This window comes from Nyctibius grandis, chromosome 6 (assembly GCF_013368605.1).
Source record: "Nyctibius grandis isolate bNycGra1 chromosome 6, bNycGra1.pri, whole genome shotgun sequence".
NCBI classification, from domain to species: domain Eukaryota; kingdom Metazoa; phylum Chordata; class Aves; order Nyctibiiformes; family Nyctibiidae; genus Nyctibius; species Nyctibius grandis.
Genome location: NC_090663.1, coordinates 30,430,230 through 30,454,022, shown reverse-complemented (window position 1 = coordinate 30,454,022; position 23,793 = coordinate 30,430,230). Strand labels below are relative to the sequence as shown.

At 41.4% G+C, this 23,793-nt stretch overlaps 1 protein-coding gene across 1 annotated transcript in view; it reads right to left on the bottom strand.

The window, feature by feature from the left end:
* Positions 1–4,374: 4,374 nt before the first annotated feature.
* ATP10D (ATPase phospholipid transporting 10D (putative)) overlaps positions 4,375–23,793 on the bottom strand; it is a 43,879-nt gene continuing 24,460 nt past the window's right edge. The window contains exons 11-22 of the mRNA XM_068403302.1: positions 22,970–23,585; positions 21,400–21,491; positions 20,367–20,493; positions 17,266–17,450; positions 15,177–15,486; positions 14,463–14,539; positions 13,833–13,958; positions 13,155–13,355; positions 9,509–9,589; positions 9,158–9,262; positions 7,493–7,680; positions 4,375–4,897 (exon numbers count right to left, since the gene is read on the bottom strand). Coding sequence (XP_068259403.1) covers positions 4,375–4,897; positions 7,493–7,680; positions 9,158–9,262; positions 9,509–9,589; positions 13,155–13,355; positions 13,833–13,958; positions 14,463–14,539; positions 15,177–15,486; positions 17,266–17,450; positions 20,367–20,493; positions 21,400–21,491; positions 22,970–23,585 — 2,631 coding nt within the window. The remainder of the gene's footprint in view (positions 4,898–7,492; positions 7,681–9,157; positions 9,263–9,508; positions 9,590–13,154; positions 13,356–13,832; positions 13,959–14,462; positions 14,540–15,176; positions 15,487–17,265; positions 17,451–20,366; positions 20,494–21,399; positions 21,492–22,969; positions 23,586–23,793) is intronic.

Below are 23,793 nucleotides of genomic sequence, written 5' to 3'. Positions count from 1 at the left end.
GATTTCAGCGAGAGACTCAACAACAATATGGAGGTGTGAAGTTGTAACTACAGCAATAATGCCTAAAAATAACCTTTGAAAGGTATTTGCATACCCTTATCTAGCTTTTTCAAGCAGCCCTGACAGCCTTGCTGGCACTGAAACATTTGTGGAGGTTCTGGCACTACCCCCCCACTGTACAACTTTTAGTTTCTTCTGCATGCATGCTTCCAGTGCAGAGTATTACCAAGAATACCGCTGCCAACAACTACTCTGGATTGAAAAATCAGAAAAACTAAAGCTGCAATCAGATTTCTCTGAACATGTTTTGTTCTTTGGCTTTCCTCAGGAATACAATTAGTTTGAAATAACCATCTCCTTTTAACTGGTACGTGGCTTTTCAACAACATGTACCCATGAAATCAAAATAACTAGCATGCAGAAACTTAAAATAGTTAAAATTTGCCTTTTACCTGCAGGCAACAGTACAGTATCCAGGACCATGAGGACAAGAGTAACATAACCAGAACAAAACAGGAACAAGTAATACACAAACCATACTGAAATTCAGCTATGAGAATGTTCTTAAACACAGTGACCTTCAGAACTTGTCCACAAGCCTCTGCGGAGAGCAAGGGCTGGTCTGACCAGCAGCAGAGCCAGGGCCGGTGGGAGCAGTGGGTCCTCAGCCTCGTGCTGCAGCCAGCGGGGCTGAGGGAAGAACCACAGCTTGGGTTAAACACTCAGCTCAAACTGTGCCCCAGGTACAGACCAAAGCTTGTTGTGCTGCAAAAACACTCACTCAGTAAAGGCTGGGGCTGACTGCCACCTGCAAATGTTTAGCACAGGTGCAGCTGCTGTGAAAAAGATGATTTTTAAAACATTTTTTTTCTGTAAATCAAATATTGCACATCAAAAAGTGAGTTAAAGCTGCTCTATTTGTAGCTACAAAGTTTGGGGGAGTTGAACGTGGTTGTTTTGGTTTGTTTTAAACTGACAATCAGAAGTGTAAATGCTGTGCTTTCCTTCATGACATCTGGAAGGCACCTGTGAGATGATCTTAAAAAGCTTGTTTTCAAAATGGAAAAGTCAGGTCATGCTGTGCCTAAGTGCAGGAGTGCAGAAGCAAGCAGGGGATCCTGACGTCTCCAGTGCTAAAAAAGAAAATAAAGGAAAAGTTCAACTGTTGAGAAGCAAAGGGAGAGCGATTCGCTTGCACACTTCACTTGGCACCACTTTAGATACGGCCAATTAACATTTTGAAGCTTTTATTAAACACTCACTACCCTCATCTCCCCTTCAGTAAAAAATAGCAAGAGATCACAGCAGACAGCCCTTCGGTATTTCTGCTGTTTGTCCACCAAAAAAGATGAGGTTTTACACAACAGATAATTTTATCACTTAGACTGCTTGTCAAAGCCCTCTAAAAGAACATCACCTATAGTGGACAATTTTAAGCAACATGCACCATCAGTGAAACAAGACACCATGAAAGAAATAAAATGTGTGTTATTTTGTCCCACTTCAAGTGGTACGAAAGTACTTACAGTCTTGGCACAGAGGAACTTTTAAAAGGACCTAAAGTTTCAAGGCAACCCACAGGGCCTGGCACTTTTGAGACCCAGATGAAATCATCCTTCACCCAATTTAAGAACCCACCTGGAAAGCCTCACCACACTAAGCAGGGAGCAGTGGGGTGACTAGGCTTGTAAAAAGCCGCATAATAGTAATTTAAGTGTCCCCAAGGCACCATGCAGCTGGCCCCAGGTCTAATGGGTGACTGCCACTCGTGTTCCTTCCTGTAGTTATTTTGATGCCACAGCTTACAGTCACAGAGGATTTTGGAAGATCTTACTCTGAATGCTCACGGCTTTTGTATGATACACATGCAAACTCCTGAGACTAAATGATCAACTACCTGCCAAATCCGCTGCTAGGTTCTGCTCCCGCAGCAGGGGCAACAAGAGGGCAGGTCACAGGCCAGCGTTGTCCCCCAAACTGCTTTTTACAGTGCCAGGAAGGAGACAGAGGTGAGCCCAGTGCTCCCTCCGGTCACTACAGCAAGTCCCAGAGCTCCTCCCTGAGAGCTCAATGTACCTCAGTCATAGAACAGAAGAATCTGTTCTCTGTGGCCACAAGTGAAGAGAGGCAACAAATGTAAGGTGCAAAAGAAACATTCAGGTGAGACAATAGAAACAAAACCAGTATTTGACTTTGAGAGCAGGGAAGCACTGGCCTGGCCTGCTTCTCTGGAGCTCTTTACAACAGGAGAACATCTGCTAGGAATGGTAAGGGCAGACCTGAGCCTGCCTTGGGCTGTGGAGCAGAGCCGATGACTTCACTGAGTCCCAGCAGGTCTGTTCCTGTACGAGTCTGCCCTTGTACCAGCTAATCTCCCTGCACAACCTGCTGGCTGTTTCGCATCTTCTTCGTGGACACGTTGCAGTTCCCGTGGCTTGTAGAGAAAGCTGAGATGTTTCACTCAGGACACATGGAGTCCACTCCTGGCAAGGTGCCCCCACAGCAAGAAGGATGCTACAAACATTTGAAAATCATAACTGCAAACCAACACGCTCACCATGATCTCTTAGAATTTGAATGTCTGCCTTCACTTCAAAGGTCCCCACTAACCTTATGTTAGAACTTACCAAAAATATTTTGTCATATGTTGCACCAAAAAAAAAAATATTCGCAGAAATGGCTGTCATCACTGGCTCCTTCCACTGTTTTTCTTCTATAGCCTAAACAAAAAGGGTATTTTTCTCCTCACTAACACTAGGGATGGAGTCAGCCCTAATTACATTCTACCTTTGGAAAACAGAACCTTTTTAAACTTTTGGTAACACATGGCGACCTGCATTTGAATGAACTTAGCATGACCTCAGTATCTCCCCTGCATAGCAGCAGCTGTCTCAGACCTCACAGCATTTGTTTAAATTCTTTCAGAGATCTTAAAAGATGTGGAATATGTAATGTTGATCATGGACATGAAAAACTCACAGTTCAGTTAAAAAGCTGAGCCCTTGCCCCAAACATGGTGCCTAAAAGTAAACACACAAATCTTGGCAATTTGAAAGCAGAAAGTTTTAGAAAGAAACAGAACCAAAACATGGGCTCAATACTAATAATTCTTTAGCAGCTACAGTTCACAGAATCACAGAATCCATCAGGTTGGAAGAGACCTCTGGGATCATTGAGTCCAACCATCGAAGTTTGAGGAAACTTTATTTCAACAGGTGCTAGTGGATACAAACGATTTCCTAAGTTCCTCCATAAATTTGCCATGTAATTTTTTGGGGGAGGGAATATTTCAGGCAGCCTGGAATGCAGAAATAGCCACATGTACCTCAGCCAGCTTTTGTGCAGTGTGCAGAGCAGTGGGCAAGTGTCAGAGGCAGGACATCTCCAAGACAGATGAGCAACAATGCTCAAATTTGGGACATGCAATGGGTTATACCTTCTTTTGAGCAGCTGCCTTGGGTACTTCAGTTGTTTATTATAAAAGTCTGGAGGAATGTAGAAGCACCTGAGAGTGAAGAATAACAACGTCATCAGCTAGAAGCTGCTATTTATAAGAGAAGACCTGAAGATAGACTGGAGCTACCCGCTGCCACTGGCAGACAATTTTGCAGTGCAGGCATGAGGTAGAGCTTAGAAAAAAGTCAGGCAGCCAACATCTGAGTTGGGTGAGGAGGAAAAAAAGTCCAGTCAGTGGTGAATGCCATGAAGCGGCACATGGGAGATAAAAAGGAGGGGTGTAGCAGGAGGATGAACTATCATGGAGAACAAAAGGCTGCACCAGGACTTGCGCATCTTGTGGAAAAGGAAGGTGAGGGAGACATGCGACACGTATGTCTCATCTGGGCTGCTCTTCTCATGGTTACAATTGTGTTTGGCCAGCACTGAGACGACCCATGCAATAGCCTGGTGAACATACTGGACCACAATGGTTAAAACAATTACTATATACGCATACTGGAGGCATCTTGCAACAAGCCACCCAATAACACTACATGCCAGCCCTTCTGCTTACTCCATACTTCAGCAAGTGGTGAATCCCAAGGAACGGCAGGATTTTAGGACAGCAGTGCAAGGGAGCAGCTTGGCTTACCTGAACTTGATCCTGCAAATCTGTATTCATGCAATGTCCTGTCCGTAACACCACGAGGTATTATTCAATGTTGCATACAAGAAATAAGCAGTATGCAACGTCTACTGTGTGAAAAAATATAAAATGCAATCCAGCCATTTAGATCTTGAGCACCTTAATAAATTATTGAAAACCTTCTTAAACAAAAAAGCTTTTAAGGAAATGTGCATCATCTACCTTGGCTGAAGAAATCAAAGCCACAACGTAGCATAAATCAGCAGTTATTACTCTTGGGTTTTAAACAGTTAGCATTCCAACTTTGTAAAATACATTAAAGCATCTTCTTCACACAAAACAGAATTCACATCTGCTTTGTGTGCTAGAGAAACAGCACTGCTGCCCTCTTCAGAAGCACACACAGAGAGTTTGGCACAGGAGTTATTACCGCCAAATGTGTCTGAATTAGATTCCTTTGATGGATTCAGAAACGTGGTCTTTTCAGAGTTCAAGTCATTTGTATTCCCAGACTCATCCTGAATGTCTCGTAAGAAGGAGATGTCCTCTACTAACCCATCTCTTGAACAGGCCTGAAGAGGTGTTTTAGATGTTGGCAAAACACTGGCAATGCTTTCTTCCTCTGATACAGCACCTGTGGCTGCACTGGAAGACCCAGAAGTAGCCCGGAACTCTACTCTATAGTTGACAATGCAGTCATCTTTCCATCTCTTAATAGCTTCCCTCTGCTCCTCAGGGGTCAGTCTGTCAAGGTGCTTGGCTCTCAACACTGCAGACGGAAACAATGTTCCTTGGAGAACTCTCAGCAAATATCTACAAAATAAACACAGTTTCAAATAAGCTTTTTAGAAGCAGACTCAAAACTGTTTCCAGCAACACTAAAGGAAACCAAGTGCCATTCAAGTAACCCTGAGGCTGCAGCAGGCTCTGAAACAGTTTTTGCAGGTGCCGTTTTATGAACATAAACTATAAGGCCAGCAGCTGCACCAGAAAATGTTTTAAAACTGGCATTTTCAAAGACAGATGCTGATCTCAGGTGCTTCCATTTTTCTGTCCTGAACACGGTTCTCCTACAGACTCGTTACTGCAGCAATGTGCGCTTGCAACCTCAATGAAGGGCCGGGGTCCCAACCACACTGAAAGTCGAGCTTTTTCCATATAGTGTCAGGCCCCAGAAAAAAGGCATCAAAATCAGAGTGCAGTTTAGCATTAAGTGCTATTGTGGAAAAAAATCAGGTCTAGAAAAATTCATGCCTCCAACTGAGCAGCTGTTTATCACTGCTGTTTTGCACTGATAATATAGCACTACTATAGCCCTTGAAAGCCAGGAAGAGCAGCCAGAGCATCATTCTAAGATTCTTAACTTTTGCAGGAGCCAGAGAATTCACCAGAAGCAAGAATGAACATGAAAGCAAAGGCCAAAGAAACAAAAGATCACATGCAGTAAGAGGAATATGGATATATTCCATAGCCATACAAGTGATGTTTCAGAATTAAACTCTAGGAATAATTCATATTGGAACTGACTTAACTGGCAGCTTAGGTTGGGCAAAGGTTTTAAACATAGATTTTTGCAGTGAATTTTCAGTCAACGGGGCATCAACATCTGTCCCTCTGTAGGAGAACTGCTCCTTAAAACCTCCAGTGAAAGCCCCAATCTCAATCCCTCAGGCTAGAAGGTGTAGAGCACCCTTTAGCTTCAAGTCCCCGCTGAGTGGTGGCTTTTCAGCACCTTACAAAGGATTACATCAGAAATAAGCAAGGAAAAAACCATATGTTTGACAGCAGAGGTTCCATAATAGGCCCTTCTACTTCAAATCACTGAAGGAGAAAAGCTTGAATTAGCCACAACAGCTATAAATCTTCTGAGGTATTGGCACAGGGAGAGTGCAAAGGACTCAAAGAATTTCACTGGTAAGTCTAAATACTTCGCATTTAATTCACCATGAAAAACAGTGCCTTCTTCAAAACTGAACACCTGTACATTGGAAGCAGCCACCAAGCTGAAAGCTTTCTCCTACCTCTGCTCTCTACAGCCCTACCAAAAAGTCCTAGAACAGCATTCACCTATTTGTCATGTAAGGGAGATCTACTGTCTGTGAAAGACAAGGCTCTACTGTCACCACCTGAAGCCAAGCTGAGAGCAGGGATGGGAAGGGAAGAGCATACATGTTTCTTGCACCTCATGGTTTGTCCTTCTGCTGAATTGAAGTGTGAACCAAAGCTATCAGTCGTGATCTCAGGTGAGTGTGGCAAAACCCCGGCTGACGTGCTTAAGACATAGACAGGGACTTGTGCAAAGGGGACTCAGGTACTTGGTGGCTACTGCAGGCACCTACAGCCACAGTTCTGCCAGCTTTCCTGCCGACAGCACTGACAACTCATGCAGCCTGTATTGCAGCACTTGATCCAGAAAGTGTGCTCAGACTGTGCCTAATGATATAAAATGATGTCAGGTGAGGAGGACACGGCAGTTATTCTCCCCAACACTTTTCTCAGTATCTGTCTGTGCAATTCAGTTTCAAGTCCCACTCTTTCTGAAATGGCATGAGAGGGAAAGAAAGAGACACAACACAGAAGAATGAATAAATTAGCGCTGGAGGCACTTCGCTAATAGGCTGCAGACTTGAGTTCATGTTCAGCCAAGGAAAGGAAGATGGCTGTGGCTACTAAACAGAGCTAGACTGAGAGTTTGATGCAGTCTCTTTCACTGGTTTTCACACACTTTGTTTTTTTTCTGTTGGCTCACTCAGGTGTCTCCCTGCTCAGCGTGCTGGTGTCTAGGACCTCCACCCAATGCTCCTGCCTTTCCAGGGTGAATGAGTTATTGAACTTGGAGTTATGACTTTTTCAGTGAGGCTAAACACTTAAAACATTAGGCATGATAAAAACACAACTCAGGACCCCTTGTGAATCTAGTCAGCGTGCTTCCACCCCACAAAGAAGCCTGTACATGCAGTCTTCATTCTAAATATTCTTATATATATTCATGACATAAATTTCAAACAGAAAATGGTTTCACAAATAAACACAGACTAAGTGCAGCACTTCTACGTATAGTACATGTTCAACTTTAATCACTAATTTAACTGATTTGTATATAAATGATAAACTGTGGTTACAGAGATTACTGTTTTTTTTCCTCCAAAGACAGTATTTAATATAATAGAAATAATTTAATATAATATAAATCACAAAAGAAATTTTATATTTACTGAACATTACTTTGAGAATATGTCACTAAAGAGCTGTCCTCACATGGCTTGGTCTGGTAAAGCTATGAAATTTTCTTTTCATTGGGGGTGGGAGGGGGAGGAAGACCTCTAGCCAGAGAGATTTATAGCATCACTGACTCAAAGAAAACTAATTTTGTTAACAGCAATCTGCAATTATAAAACAGAAACGCACCTGGGTAGCAGAGCAACACAAGTAGTCAGGAGGCAAACTAAATAAAACACTGGGTCTGTCACGTGCTTCTCCATGACCCAGTAAGGATTTGATGATGGGTTGTGGGTTTTGCAGGTTGCCCCAAAAGCCAGAGCAAAGACAAAGTAAAACACGATGCTGCCAACTATAACTACTGTATGTATCCAAGTCTGCAATTCAGAAAAGGAAAGAAATCAGATTTAAGCTGTAAACAGAAAGACCTGTAACACCTGTATGTGTGTACACATGCACGCACTCTTCCTCCAAGGACAGCTGCTTAATGCAACAGAGGATAGATTTGTTCGGTTAATATTCCTAATTTTATACAAAACATTCCAGGAAGAACGGAGCCTTCTTCCTACAGTTCATAGGTAACCCAGCCATTTAATTTTTGTTATTCTACTAAATGCATAGCTTTTGATTCCTTTGTGAAAGACATTTTTTGTGCCATTTGTCCTCTGGCAGCAGAGAAAGCCTTCTCAAGCAAATGAAGGTGAGATCTTCACATGACACCATCCTTATATATCTTGCTTGAGGCATTAACTGTTCTACATTGGAGTTTTCTGTAATTTTATACCTAAACAGCTACAATTTATGGATGGAGTCACCATCTCTGGATGTGTTTAAGAAAAGACTGGACATGGCACTTAGTGCCATGGTCTAGTTGACAGGGTGGTGTAGGGGCAGCGGTTGGACTCGATGGTCCCTGAGGTCTCTTCCAACCTGGTTGATTCTGTGATTCTGTAATAGTTAATACGGAAACAACACTGTCATTGGTCTGACAGCTTGCCGACATTCCAAAATGCCAAATAAAACCCATTAAGTAATGTTTTCCTATTCAGAGTGCGGATACACTCATGCTACCCATATATTCTCAATAAAGACATTTTTATCACTGCTGCCATGCTCCTAAAAGAACAATGAAAAGACTGAATCACAACTTGAAATATCATCCATTATGAAACAATCCTAAAGAATATTTTTCAAAGAAAATGACAGAGGAAAAAAATAAAATGCATAAATCTGTGTCCTTCTACTGTAAATATTATTGTATTTTCTTTAACATTATGCAAAATAGCCAAGTATTACCCTTGTAAGGGCTGTAAATTTATCCAAGCTAATGCAGATGCTTTAGCTTGCACAGACTTAATTAAAAACTGGAATAGGATTTCTGTAGCATATCGGTTCTCTAGTTCGGACACCAAAATATACCTCTGAGTTGTTTATCCTGGCCACAGAGCAGATCATCAGTTCCAAGCATTCAAAATCAACAGTTCACATTGTTGTCTTTGAGATGCAAGCTTTGGGAACTGATGAAGGCTCAGCAGATCACTGGTTGGTTTTACCATTTGCGACAAACTGACATCCCCAAAACCACCATACCCTAACGAGGCAGGACCCTTTCACTACTTACAAATAGTTCTGAGGCCAAATTTTGCTAATTTTAGTTGTAAGAGTAATTCTATTGGCTCCAATGACAAGCGCGTTAGGAGAGCTCACATGGTCACATAAACAAAATATTCAGGGTTTGGCCCTTTTATACTTATTCTCTTTTGTATACAAAGCTCTTTCTTTCGTTTAATTTTAATGAAAGCTGTATGCACATACTCCATTAGGAATATACTCTTTTGGAAACAAAGTACTCACCACAGACTTGCACTCAATGAGAAGGTGAAACAGTATAATGAAGAGCGCTGCTGTGTTTACAGGGTTTCCAAAAGAAAAAATGTCTATGTCTGAGCCATAGTAAGTCTGTAAAAGAAGACAGCAGGCAGCATAACATATTCTTTATGTATAGTCCTAATACACAAAGTGGCATGAATAGTTTCAATACTGTACATATGTGCATGCACACAGTTCGGCTCAGTTCCAATGATGATCCCGTTAGTACACATTTATATATGAGGAAGTAAAATCAAACACTTCATTTTATTCTCTAATTTGCCTGGGTTTTTAGTATGTCAAAATGCATAAATGTATTTCATACCCAGCACTTACAAAGTAAGGCACAAAAAAGCAAACGAGACTTTGGTAAAAAGCATCCAGCAAGGTTATCCAGAAAGTTGAAGGCAAGTAAGCCTGTAAGAAAAAAGATAATGGCATTGAAACAAATTGAACAAATTGCTGCATCCTTAATTAGCATTAATTTGGATTTGGGGAAAGACTATCTGCAGGAGTAATTCCAGTTAGTTTCCCAAATGAAGAGGCATCTTTTGTGTTATGATAATAAGAATAAAGAGAGCTCGCTCCACACATGTAGCTGACTTAGTATTTAAATCAGCAGCCAGATCTGGGAACTCATAGAATTGCTTTGGTTGGAAAGGACCTTTAAGATCATCGAGTCCAACCGTTAACCTAGCACTGCCAAGTCCACCACTAAACCATGTCCCTAAGCACCACATCTACATGTCTTTTCAAGATCTCCAGGGATGGTGACTCAACCACTTCCCTGAGCAGCCTGTGCCAATGCTTGACAACCTTTTCGGTGAAGAAATTTTTCTTAATATCCAATCTAAACCTCCCCTGGCACAACTTGAGGCTGTTTCCTCTTGTCCCATCGTTTCTTACTTGGGAAAAGAGGCTGACACTCACCTCACTACAACCTCGTTTCAGGTAGTTGTAGAGAGCAATAAGGTCTCCCCTGAGCCTCCTTTTCTCCAGACTAAACAACTCCAGTTCCCTCAGCTGCTCCTCATAAGACTTGTGCTCTAGACCCTTCACCAGCTTCATTGCCCTTTGGACTTGCTCCAGCACCTCAATGTCTTTCTTGTAGTGAGGGGCCCAAAACTGAACACCGTATTTGAGGTGCGGCCTGACCAGTGCCGAGTACAGAGGGACGATCACTTCCCTCATCCTGCTGGCCATACTATTTCTGATACAAGCCAGGAAGCTCTTGACCTTCTTGGCCACCTGGGCACACTGCTGGCTCATATTCAGCCAGCCATCAATCAACACCCCCAGATCCTTTTCCTTTTCTTACAGCTGTTTCTGCCAGAACAGACCTACTAGAGCCTTATCTAACTGAGTACTAAGGAAGGGAGAGGGCTAGGGGACAGTGAATTACCCTAGCAGCTTACCATCACTGAATGCCAAGTCCCACTTTCTTCTGTCTCCACTCCCTTCTTTTTGGTACATGTTCTTCTGCCTCTTAATTCATGCTGGTTGACTCCTCTGTGTGGACTGGACCCCTCTGTGAGCTAACTTAACTCACTAGAATGTGAGAAATCAATTCACTTTTCTGCTGGAGTAACACGTTGCTGTTTTAGTGAGTTAAGTCAGCTCCTGGAAGGATCTGATGGGACAACCGAGCTGGCACAAAGAATGTAGTTTAACTATGTGGGTGAAAACAGGGAACGGGAAGAAAAGAAGGGAGAAGAGGAGAAGGAACAAGCCTTCCTCACTCAGTGGCAGCAAACTGCTATGACAGCTCAACCACTTATGAAACCATAGCTGCATGTGCCCTGGCTCAGATATATCCCATTCCTTCAGGCAGTAAATTGAGACACACAGGTGAGCAGTCTAGTCACCCAGGACTTCCTCTACAATTAGTAGAGAATGATGGGTTTCTCGAAAAAGCCATTCTGCCCCTTCAAGAACTGAACTGCTCTCTGGAGGCGGTCTGGGAAACTTATCTTCTTATTTGCCTGTCACGGAAGTGCTTTAAATTATTGAAGATGAATCCAAGCTACTGTCCATTTTTATAGCTTGTAGAGAGCTGTGCACTTGTGATGTCATGGTGCAATACTACATCTTGCAAAACATTTCTCTTTCTTCTATACTGCACTTAATTCAAAGTAATTATTTCACTGTGCTTCCATGCAAGAAAGGAAATAATATACTACTTAAAAACTCCAACCGCAGAGCGAGGCAATGCTGTGCTGGACAAAGGAAAACTCTGATAAAAGTTAAGGGGAAAAATATAGTGAAAGAGAAAAACTGCTGTGTAATGCAGTAATTCTGATTATGTTGCCTCAAAACCTTCCTCTCAGCTAAGATCACTGTACATATCTGGAAGATCAAAACAAAGGGCCAAATCCTGAGGCCTTGTAACATTTACTTAGTCAAAACTGTGACTGACAAAGCACAGACCTGCTCCAGCCCATCTACAGAGGCTTGGTATGGTACCAAAAGAGTACTTAGTTTTGCAAAAATATCGTAAACCAAGCAACATAAAATATTTAAGGGTATGTAAAAAGAAATGTAAAATTCCACAAACAAACAAAACAAATTGTCCCCTCACTGTATATCCTTCTCTCCCTTCTAAACCAGACCTAGACTTCTGCCAGGTTATACAGATGAGACTGCACAACTAGTACACCACATGTTGTAGCTCATTTTTTTAATAGTACTTGTTAGCACAGAGTAGAGTAGAGTAGAGTAGAGTAGAATAGAATAGAATAGAATAGAATAGAATAGAATAGAATAGAACACAACAGAACACAACAGAATAGAACACAATAGAATAGAACAGAATAGAATAGAATAGAATAGAATAGAATAGAATAGAATAGAATAGAATAGAACAGAATATTTCAGTTGGAAGGGACCTAAAACAATCATCTAGACCAACTGCCTGACCAATTCAGGGCTGACCAAAAGTTAAAGCCTATTATTAAAGGCATTGTCCAAATGCCTCTTAAACACTGACAAGCTTGGGGCATTGACCACCTCTCTAGGAAGCCTGTTCCAATGTTTGACCACCCTCTTGGTAAAGAAATGCTTCCTTATGTCCAGTCTGTTACTGAAAGGCTATGATCATAAAGAAAATGGTGAGTTTTAGGTGACTCATATGCTCAACATTTCCTCTCTCTGGGCTACTAGTATCTATTCTGTCGCAGGCTCAGGATGTCACTGCCCTCAACTGTTATAATAAAAATATTATTTTAATTAAATGTTAAATTTTAAAAAATGATAAAGTTAAAATTATGCTAGAATTCACGCTAAGCAAAGCAAACCGGAAACCAGGAAAAAGCTTAATGATTTATATAACTTTGATTTAGAAACTACCCCCCACTCCTTCAGTTTTCTGTGCTAAATGTTTGGACGGAATTTACTTATAGAGCAGATAGGATGTACAGTGTTTTCAGATGGGAGAAAAGTGCCACCAGCAAATTCCAGAATGTACCCATAAGGGGAAAAGAACCCCAAATGACAGAACTTTCTTGAGAATTATTTGAAAGGAATCTGCTCTGGTTCTTATCCATTCCTCATTACTTTTGCAGTTGAGACCCTTATATGACAGTGAAAAAACAGTATCTAGTGCTCTTATCTTTAAAAGTAAGCCCAGATGCTCAAAAGAAACCCATTTTGAGGGAGCATGTTGACAGATGAGGCAGTGAATGAAGCGAAGATGCTGGTAATTATGTTTATCTAGTACATTGCTTCACCTGAAGTCCTTAATTTCTCTTATCATCCAAATATCTGATAAGATCAGGTGTATGGCTGAAAAGAGCCTTCAAAATCTTTTGAAAAAACAGCTTTTATTTGTGCACATACATTTGTGCAGGCCTAGATGTTTTTCTAATAGAAAAAGTGGTTTTAAACTTCATGTTTGACTGATGTGAACCACGAAGGAAAGAAAGACAGAAATGGCTCAAATGCTGACCATTTCAATTTGCTTCAGGCCAAGCATTCTTTAACCTACCACAGATTTCTGGCTTATCATGTACAGCTGTGGGAGTTGCATGAGTATCTCTGCAGACACATCTTTGTCCAAGACACCATAAATGATGGGCGGCACCGATGTAAAAAGGAGATTGAACAGAATCAAGATCCAATAGTCAGTCATTGATGTGCCTGAAAACCCACAGAAAAACTGGTACCAGAACAGGAGGTTCACGTAGGCCTGAAAAGTCAAAGATGACATGATAAAATGTTACCCGTAGACAAATGTTTCAAAAGCCAGGAGGAAACCAGGCAAATCTTAGGCCTGGTTACAGTAATCTGTGGAAAATTAAATTTAAATGCTGTGGAGTTCATGCCAATCCCACACTTTGAAATTATATTTTGCTGGCACACAACTTTACATTTCAAATTGGACACAACTTGTTTAAATAGTCATGCTGTCACCACATTAGTAATGCCTGTTACCCACTGTTTAATCAAATCAGACAATGGCTTTGAGTGGGAAATCCACTCCAAGGAATAAGAGTCTCTGGTCTCTGCAGACATAAATGGGAAACTGAACTGTTTGACATATGCTTTTGTGTCTTTTTGAACCCATTCACAATAGAAACTAAAAAAGAATATAAAGACCCACTAAACCCTTCAGCGGTCTCAAATACGCAAACTGTGATTTCCCTGGGATGGGACAGCTACATACCACATTCTTGTAGAAGAAGTAAAGCACCATGTTGGTAAGTCTGGTATAACACCAGTGACCATGGACAAGCAGCAGCTTCCTGAGGTGTCTAAACTGAGAGATTGCAAAGTCACTTGCCATCACAGCCTGCAACAGACATCAAGAAAAGGATATGTTATATCCAAACTGTTAAAGATAAGCTTAAGATACTGCCAAGTGAGCAACTCACCTACTGTTAGAAATTCTTATTTTATGGTTTTCTATACATAGTGCTTATGGTCTTACTCTCACTCAGATCTGAGCCTCTCCATACAACATTTTACAGTAACACGCACAGCTCAGCCCAACACAACAGAGGCAGGAACATGGCTGTCTTTATTGTTACCACACAACTGCACAGATGCTTAGGCAGGACACGAGTAATAGGGAGTTCAGTGACAGGCAGCAATCTCTGTTGTTTGGAGTTTGAACCCCTGCAGCATTCAGCTTGAGTGCTCCTGGAAGAGTGCTGAGGCCTGGGTGTGAGCTCAGGCTGCAAACTCTTGCCTGTGTCTGTCAATGGACTGTGGAGCCACTGGGCCTCCAGGCTAAACTCTGAACTGATTTAAAATGGAATCTGATGTCATTTGCAGCTGTCTTTGTATACACTACCTGCATGCCTTCTTGGCCTGATATTCCCACACCAGTGTCAGCCACCTGGATCATACTGACATCATTGGCACCATCACCTACAGAGAAAAGAAAAGAGGAAAATCAAAACTAACCTCTCTTGTTGGAATGGAACCTGGAGGCAGCTTTTCTGGCTATCACATTGCCATGGAGGTGGCAGGAAAAGACAAATATACAAGAATACCGGAGAGTTCAGAAAAAAACATCTTTATGGCCAGCAGTGCAGCCTATGGAAAACCCTACAGAAAGCAAGATTAGTAAGCGGAAGGCCTGACTGAACTGAGCTATATTCTCCAAATGGATATTAGCCGTTCCTTTTGTCAGAATTTAGTTGGTATTCTGGAACAGAAAATATGGGTGTTTTAAATCACAGCCAGTCATCTCCCCTCTCCCACCCTATTTTGGGGGGTTGTGATGGAGAATGACAACGAAAACCCCCTTACTTGCTCCTTTGGACATGTTACATAAGGCTGTGCATGACTGCTGCTGTTCTTGTTGCTTTAGATTACCATGAGCAAGTTTATGGACTAAATTGGCTACTTTAGAAGACTAACATCATCTTATGTCAGAGACAACTATGATTCAAAGGATTACCTTCCTTGTAAAGTAAATTTTGTGACAGATATTAACAAAAACAGAGAGAAGAAACTGGCTTCTACGTCTTTTCAGAGAAAAGAAGATAACCACAAGACTCACCTACAGCTAACGTCATTGCCTTTAGCTTATTTCGCACCAGTCTGACCAGGACACTCTTCTGCAGTGGTGTGGCTCGGCAGCAGACTACAGCCCGACATTTCTGTGTGAGTTCCAAGAAAATACTCTGTAGGCTGTCATGAAGGACATGCTCTAAAGTCCTTCCATCAATAACCAGGCCTGCGCTGAACCCTGGAGCTTGGGTGGAGGGACTTGCAGAGACATTTCCAAGTTTCTGACGGGGTGTTTTTTTGGCAGAAGTATTCTTCTGGATGCCTTCTAAAATTTTGCTCATCATCAAGGCACAGGCATCCTAATTGAAGACAAAAGAAAGGCAACTTATTAAATACTGTTTGTGTTCTGGCTCCCTTTTCAATTTATAAAATACATATGGAGAAAAGAATAAATGCTGCCCTAGTGTAGCATTTAACTTGAATCCAGAAAGGCTCAGACATGAGGCTGAATAACCCTTTAAAATCACAAAGGATGCAGTCTGTTGTTAATAAAAGGGCCTGTGGTTTAACTTTGCTTAAGTAGATTGGCTTGGGTACTGTACTAGGAGAAGGGAAAAAAACTGAAGCAAATCAGAAAATGTTCATAGACTAGCAGAAAAAACAACCATTAAGGATCTGTAATATAAATACAGCTTTGATGGAAGACTCGTGCTCTCTACATTTCTTTCGTCTGGCATGCAAAGCCAAAAGTGCATTTCAGATCAGTTTATAGGTGAGCGGCAATGAATTACTGAAGACCTGGCCTTGCAGAATTTTTTACTTTGTCAGAATCAATATAAGATGCCCAGAAGATTCTTGGTCTCAATACATGTAATGTGCATGCTATATAGAAGAAAATACATATTCTTAAATCTTCTCATTATTTTACTTTGAAATGCAACAGTATCAAATCCTGCCTATTTTTCATTTCAAAGCCCAGTTAAGAGGGAGGATAAGCACTTCTGCAGAAGGGGCTCAGTTCTCTCTGTTAAGTAAGACACTCGTGCCCTAGTAGGAAAAAAGGAAGAAAAAAGTGTTAGCGAAAATCAAGCCCCAAGCTTTCCTCAAACACAGCTGGACTAAAAATCCTTTCTTTTTCACTTTATTTTCCCCACAGTTACCACTTGCCACACGATCTTTTATGGCAGATACAAATTGAATTTCTAAAGTAACATATAAGCAGAGAAAAAAGAAAAATGAAAGGTCTTTAAAAATCCTCCGGACCTTTAGAGAAGTCTCAGACTTCCTATCTCTGCTCTGAGCAGAGACATTTTACACGTTGGCTTTACCAGTTACAGTTAGTAATTTCTCTCTTAAGAAACCCCAAATGGATGAAAATCAGATTTGGAAAACAGCTGGTTATAAGCATCCACAAGAGGACACAAAGATCAAGTAGGATTAAACCTGCTACCCAAAAAAGCAGCATTTTTAACCACTCTTTATTACAGAATCACAGAATCACAGAATGTTAGGGATTGGAAGGGACCTCGAAAGATCATCTAGTCCAATCCCCCTGCCGGAGCAGGATTATCACATGACTCTGTTACTGGGCGGTGGGGATAAGGTGGCTTTTTCTGTGAGAAAATTGTTGGCAGATTAGTTTTCCTGAATAGTGTGCAATGTACTTTAATGAGACAATTCTTTGTACATTTATGCAAGACAAGCAGGGCTGAGGGAATGTATGACACAAAGCAGCACAAAACCTAATTCAATAGAATTTGCATTACAATAGTTCTTACATTGCTAATATGCTGTAACTCAGAGCCGTTTGAAATCTCTAATAACATGTGAAGCATGTCAACTCTCTAGCCTACCACAAAGAGAAATTAAGCAGTCTATTCAATCAGAATAATTAATCATAATTTAGGGACTGTATATAAAGAAACAGATGTTACATACATACAAAGGATTTCATATTTTACCCGCAAGGAAGCAAACCATCAGTTTTGCAGAATTTTCATCTTCTAAGACATCATGCTGTCTTTGGTCAGTTGGTAAAGCAGAGAACATTTTATTTTTCCGTACTGGGCTGTGACATAGCCTGACTGAATTTTTCAGCAGAGAAAAAAAAATGAAGACAAGTGTAATTTTCCACTCACCCTACTCTGTGATTTGAGAGTGAAGATTCTGTCATCTGGTTCCAGCAGTTTACAAGCATAGGCAATGTTGACAGCTGTCTCTCTCTTGTCACCTGTCAGCATCCATATTTTTATTCCCGCTTTCCGTAATGCCTGTATTGTGTCTGGAACACCCTCCTGCAGGTGATCTTCAATGCCAGTGGCACCTGAATTTAGACAAGCAGAACGATTAGTGCTGCTGTATTTCCAAAACCAAATGCTGCAAGAGTGACACGACAAGATGGTCCTCTGTGTGTATTCACATCTCAAAACAGACACCCTACTGGGACATGCTTGGGAATTCCTCCCTTCCACATCTTTCTGTCCCAGGGCCCATCACATGTGAGACTGTTGACACATACCCTCGTTACAGCCTCAGGGGCCTCCAACTCTTCACAAGACCCATTTAAGCCAACTTTTCTCATTCTCATGGTTGTTTCACCCCATAGTGGCTGTGGGACACAGACTCCTAGGCTTCTAATGACAAATATACTCGATTATTCCTACTCCCTCCTTCCTCAGACTACCCTAAACCTTCTTTCATGTATCACCTTGATTCCTCCTATCTCAAGGCCCACTTCTCTTCCTTATTCTCAACTCTGCTCCAGGCTGAATCCTCCGTACCTCTTGTCCCAAGCCTTCACCTTTTCCACGCCAAAATCCCCTCTTATATCATATTGTTGCATACTGCTGCAAAGACCTGCCATTCATCATTCGGTTTCTCAACCACTCATTGCTGCAGTACCTCCTGTCCCAGGTCCTTTCAATTCATAGCACTAAACTCTGTGTTTTGCTCTTCCTCCTGCCCATGCTGCCAGCCTTGGCGTATTTCCCCACAGGGAGGTAACACCTGCTCTAACACACACCCCTTAGTGGTTATAGAAAGGCTTTCACCAAAAAACTACAGAGACTTTGAGATATCCTCTTTTCTGGTGTGCACAGCAGGCAGACCTGTGTCCCTAAAATCAGCTTACAAAATCTGTTTCAATAACAATGAGGTAACACAACATCAGCATAAAGCAGAACCATCTCTGAAAAGCTGCAGTGCCAGTGATTTACCACGGTACAGGACATTTTTGTGGCTTTGTCACAATACCAATAGTACTAAATCATAACCAGGAGACACGGTTTGGCTTGTGGGATTCTCAGGCTAAGAGATTTTCTCAGAAAGAAACTTCAGCCAGTTGCAGCTAGGTTCATTCTGAAGGACAAACAATAAAAAAATTCAAAGCAGAGTTTTCCCTCCTAGCATGTTTCTAGTCCAGGACTCTAGCCAGTAACTTGTATATAAAGCACTGTCTGTCACATGGGGATGGATAAGAGCCAAAAGGTCAGGCAAATTTCTGATGCTACAGCAATTTCTTTAGTAAGTAGCAGCCAACAGGGCACAGAGCTCATGGCCCCTGGTCACTGGTAAGACAAAAACCTCCAGGTCCTTGCTCTGCACTCTGCCTGCATTTTGATGCAAGTCAACAAAAGAGGCAGGAAGGAAGATGCTGGGATCAATTTGATACAAGCTGCTTTGAGACACTGCCAGGCACAAAGACAGAAAAATGTTGTTTCAACTTGGGCACTCTATACACTTAACACTCTCCTTCTGAGGTACTTGATTCACTTCATAATCCAACAGAATCCAGTTTCAATATGTATACTACTGAGATCCAGTTCTGTGCTTAGTTAAGTACTCTACATTAGGACTATTCTTTCCAGAAACAGATTTCCATTCAAATAAAGGCCTGAGGCTTTATATATAGCCATATGGATTTCATACCTGCCTACGCAGTGGACTACAAACCACTGCTGTTCTCCATGATCCTGGCAATACTGAGATGATTTGAATTTTGGTTACTGTTCTTTGAGGACAAAGTCTTCGTTTCTCAGTCCTAAGAGGACAGTCAGAGTTACAGCTGCAGCTACACCAGATAAGTTTATTAATAAAGCAAAGGAAGGTTCAGAGAAGCAGAATGAGAAGTGCTGTACGTAGTTCTACTCTGCATATCACAATGTACATATGCCCCAGGCAGGGGTAACTAAACTAGCAGAGGTACTGAAAGCAAGCACCTTGGCAGTATGAAGCCATTTACCCTTCTTATTCTCACTCCCATTTGATGTTAGGGCCAACCCGTATTGCTTACTGTGCCACCAGAGACAAGAGACAAAAAATGCCTTGGTCTGCAGGACAGCACGTCTCCACAGCAACTAGACTTCCCTCTGCGGACTAGTGCAAAAGGGTACCTGTATATCACATCATCCCTTAAAACTACAGCAGCTAGCAGCACTGCTCTGGCTTCTCTCCAGAAACTGAAGCCAGTAATCCCAGAATTCCTTTCAGTATCAAGGTTTATGGCATTTGCCCTGAGCAGATGTGAAACAAAATGAGGGAAATAACACCTTTCCACACAACAGGATCTGTCTCTCTTCAGCTCCTAGCATGAGCTGCCTTTACCACCACAGTCAGATCTTTGCACTTTGTTTTCCAAATGTTATTTGCTGGGCAGCCCTCTAGAGCTATTATCCCAGACTGCCTGCAGTTTACCTTTACACATCTACACCAAATGTTTTTAATTTTCTTTTGGCCTCCCCATTTCTGCACAGTTGAATGACCATCAGAGCAATGGTTCCTGCAGAAGCATGCCTGACTTCTTATCTCCACGTTATTACAGAAGGACACAGCAGAAGCATACCTGCTCTGCCACAAGTGCAACAGTGATCGAACACATGTCCAGAAGTAGAATCCCTGTGAATGTTTGCCCAGGCAGGCCTGTGATTTGCTATTATTCACATGCTTATTATGATAACAGTTAAAAACTCTAGTCAGTACAAAAAAGAAATCCAATTAAAAAAAAAATCAGTAAAACTTTATACTTTATAAACAACAGAAGACCACTAGCTGTCTTCAATGTGTTTTATAACTAGTACAAACTTACCAGCAAGATTTATGAAAATTCAGGAGTGACAATAAATTCTAGGTCTGTAGAAAGCTATGTGTTACACAAATTGAGGTTAGCATAGCTCTCGGCAGGTAAATTCCAGTTCTGAACATCATAAGCAGTTTCCTGGGAGTTACAGCATTTTCTACCTACCGAGCAAAGTTAGTTCAGTCTCAAGCCTGATGGCAGATTCAAGCAGCAGCTCCTCCCTATTGTCAATACTGGTTTCTGCTAAAAAATGATGATTTAACCACTCTGTATATTCTGCATCACTCATCACCTACAGAGGGAGAGAAAACATACAGCGTGTATCTACATTGTGTTTTCAAAACTGTCCTCACAGTTACTTCTGATGTCCACATACCAAACCTAGAAGCACAGCCCCTGGCAGTGCATTACTTACGTGCTCCAACATGTCCGTGGAGTTAGTGCAATGCTCACAGTGTTAGATTACTTTGCCAGGCTTTACAAGCCAGGTTACTCACCGGCACCCTGCAGGTTCCTGGAGCTGCCTGACAGATTTTCATTTAGATGGAAGGTAGGCAGGTCAGTGAGCATAGTATACTCTCCCTCCTGCTCTTTAATTGCAGCATTGACACAACCACAGAATCACTGCACAGCTGCGTACAGCTTGACGACTGTACAGCTACACAGCCTGCACTTTCACATTGCGTAAGGCTTTGTGAAGAGGTTTCTTGCCTGTTTCAATCTCTATGGAATTTTACTTCTGAGCAGCTTTGAATTTAAAATCGAATTTCAAAACATCACTTAAGTTTTGCATCCAGAACTTGTCACCCAAGTTTTGCATCCAGAATTTGTGAACCCAAATAAAACAGGTCTGACTTAATTTGTTTTCTGTGTCTGGAATTCCAACCAAGGTAAGTTTCATACAAGGAGACCTGCTCAGGACTTCTGAAGAAAAATCAGACTATTGGACAACCCCAGTTTTAGAATTAGGCTATTAAGCTGCCTGGCATCCTAAACTGACCACAACTATGGCAATCAAATGGAAGTCAGGAATTGATCTGGGTCAACTTAAAAATTCCTCCTGAAAGAACATAAGGATAAACAAAATGTGGCAATGGAAGCATCTGTTTAGAAGCAGTGATGGCTGCTCCATTGGTGATACCACTCAGTTTGGTCACAGACTGTAAACATTCTTAAAAATATGTATTAAAAGGAATACCTTCTTAGCAACACACAGAGTGCGCAGTCCTCTTCTGGCATAGTCTTCCAAATGCTTCTGAGTTCTCTCTTTAATCTTCTTTTGTTTCATTTCTGAATTATTAGTATATAGTATCACACAAAAAGCAAAGAGAGCAAATTAAACATGCATTCTTGGGCTAAATTTAGCAGAAAATTTTGAAGGTCTAAATAAGTTTTAAAAGTACCAAAATGTTAACAGGTTTTATTTTAACTATGAATGTATCTTCACATTTGCACAATGTACTGTGGCTGTATCTATAGTGAGTATGCAGTGCACTAGTCTGCACAAGCAGTGAGGGGGAACCCATCTGGTACTGATACATCTTTGGACATCACAAGTATATCAAAATGTTTTTCTAAAATAAAATTATTTTCTAAAATGAACTGGGCCACAGACACCCAAGCAGCTTTACTGACACTGGTCTAGTGGGAGGGAGCTAAAAGGGCATTGCAGAAAAGCTTTTTTAAAAATAACTGTTAAAGGGTGGACTATTTAAACAGGCATTCAACTCACCTAACTTTGGACATGTAGAAGTTAGGTACCAAGTTTAGTTTGAGAATCAAAGCAAGGAGAGGCACCTCCAGACACAAAATTACCCCCCTAGTAAGAGGACAGATTGTGGAGGTACTGTTTCTGCCCCATGGCCTACAAAGGCTTTTTGTCTAGACTTTAGATGGCCAATGTTGGGTGAGTTAAAATCCACCCCTGGAACTGAAAATATCCCTCTTCCTCACTGAGATCAGCCAGCCACGGAACATACAAACCAAACTACCTTTCACAGAAAGCAAGCCTTTAAAAATAATTCCTTCATATTACTTTCCAAACCATCAAAAAAACCCCTTAGAACATCTTCTGAACTTAAATGCATTTAATTATTTATTTCTAACATACACAGGTAATACTTTCTCTTTACTGCCTTCACTTAAAAATCAATGATTCTTTGCTACTGTATTATTATATTTCAGTATTCTTATCTTAAGTATTCTTATCTTTCAGCCAACAACACGGTGCATCCCTCCTGTGGCAGATGCAAAACACATTTACCCCCGAAAAACAGGGCCCAGCAGGAGGCACCACACAACTTTACAGATATTAATATTACATCTAGGAACACAGAAATAGTCAGTAGTCAAGGGAAAAAAATCAAAAAGCACTGACAGGTGACATCTGCTACCGACACCTCTCTCCAACAGCTCAGAAACACTAACAAGTACCTCATTCTAATAAACACCGCTCACTGTGTAGCAGAAGCCAACTATTCAAGCAGGTGACCTTACTTTGTAACTGGAAATACTTTAGTTGGCTCCAAAGGGTCTGCTTAGACACCACTAAATCCTTTGAATGACAGCTGCTTCTCTCTTAGTTTCCACACCAGCACACAGCACAGCCATATCTAGGTGACAAGCAATACTACCTTTCTGGGTGCCCTATAAGGAACTATTCACAAATAACAGTTCTGCTTGGTTACTTGTCTCTTCTCATGAATCAGGCCATCTGTTCAACTGAAGAATGACAAAGGTGAACAAAGAATTAGAAGTTCTATAGATACCTTCAGATGCAGTTGTCAACAAATCCATCACGACTGAGTCTGCACCTTTTGTGTATACCACCACTTTGTTGGAGACTGGATGCCGAACCACCACGGACATCCGTTTCCGCACTGAATCAAAAGGCAGGATATGCAAAAGCTGAAACGTTAAAGATCCCAGACCTGCAAAGTCCACAGTTACTTGATCTGGAGTCCTAGACTGTAAAACACATTTATAAGCCCTAGCAGCATGAACCAAGGCAGCTTCATCTGGACTCTCAGCTTCATAACATAGTTTAGGTAAGGGAGACAATCCAATAGATGACGCAGCACTGTTGTGTTCACAGCCAGCAGCTACATTCATCATATCTAGTTCTCGAGGCATTTGGGAATTTTCTGGGCTGTCAGTATCATGAGGCTCAGAAGACCTTTGAGCAGCTCCATCCAAAGCAGGTGAAGCCAGTTTCATTCTGAAAATAGACAGTTTGCTCACTAAACTATTGGGGCTTTCAGATGATGACTCTTTTACACTTGGAAGTGGGGAGGAACTTAGTCGCCGGACTGACAGCCTCTGGAACATCTGCCTGATTTCCTCAAGTGATTTAACAGGCATCCTACCCAGCGAAGAGGGTCTCATCTAGAACAGAACAGTTAGAGAAAGCATTTATGTTAAATTCTTCATATTTTATTACATTAAAGAAGGACAGCTTGCAAACCATGTATGTTTCTTAATGAATATAGCATTTAAAATTTACCATGAGTTTGATTGCTTGTATTAAAGATGGCCAGCTCAATTAAACATATAAACATATGGGTACACCAAGCAGCTTCTGTGAAAGCTTCAT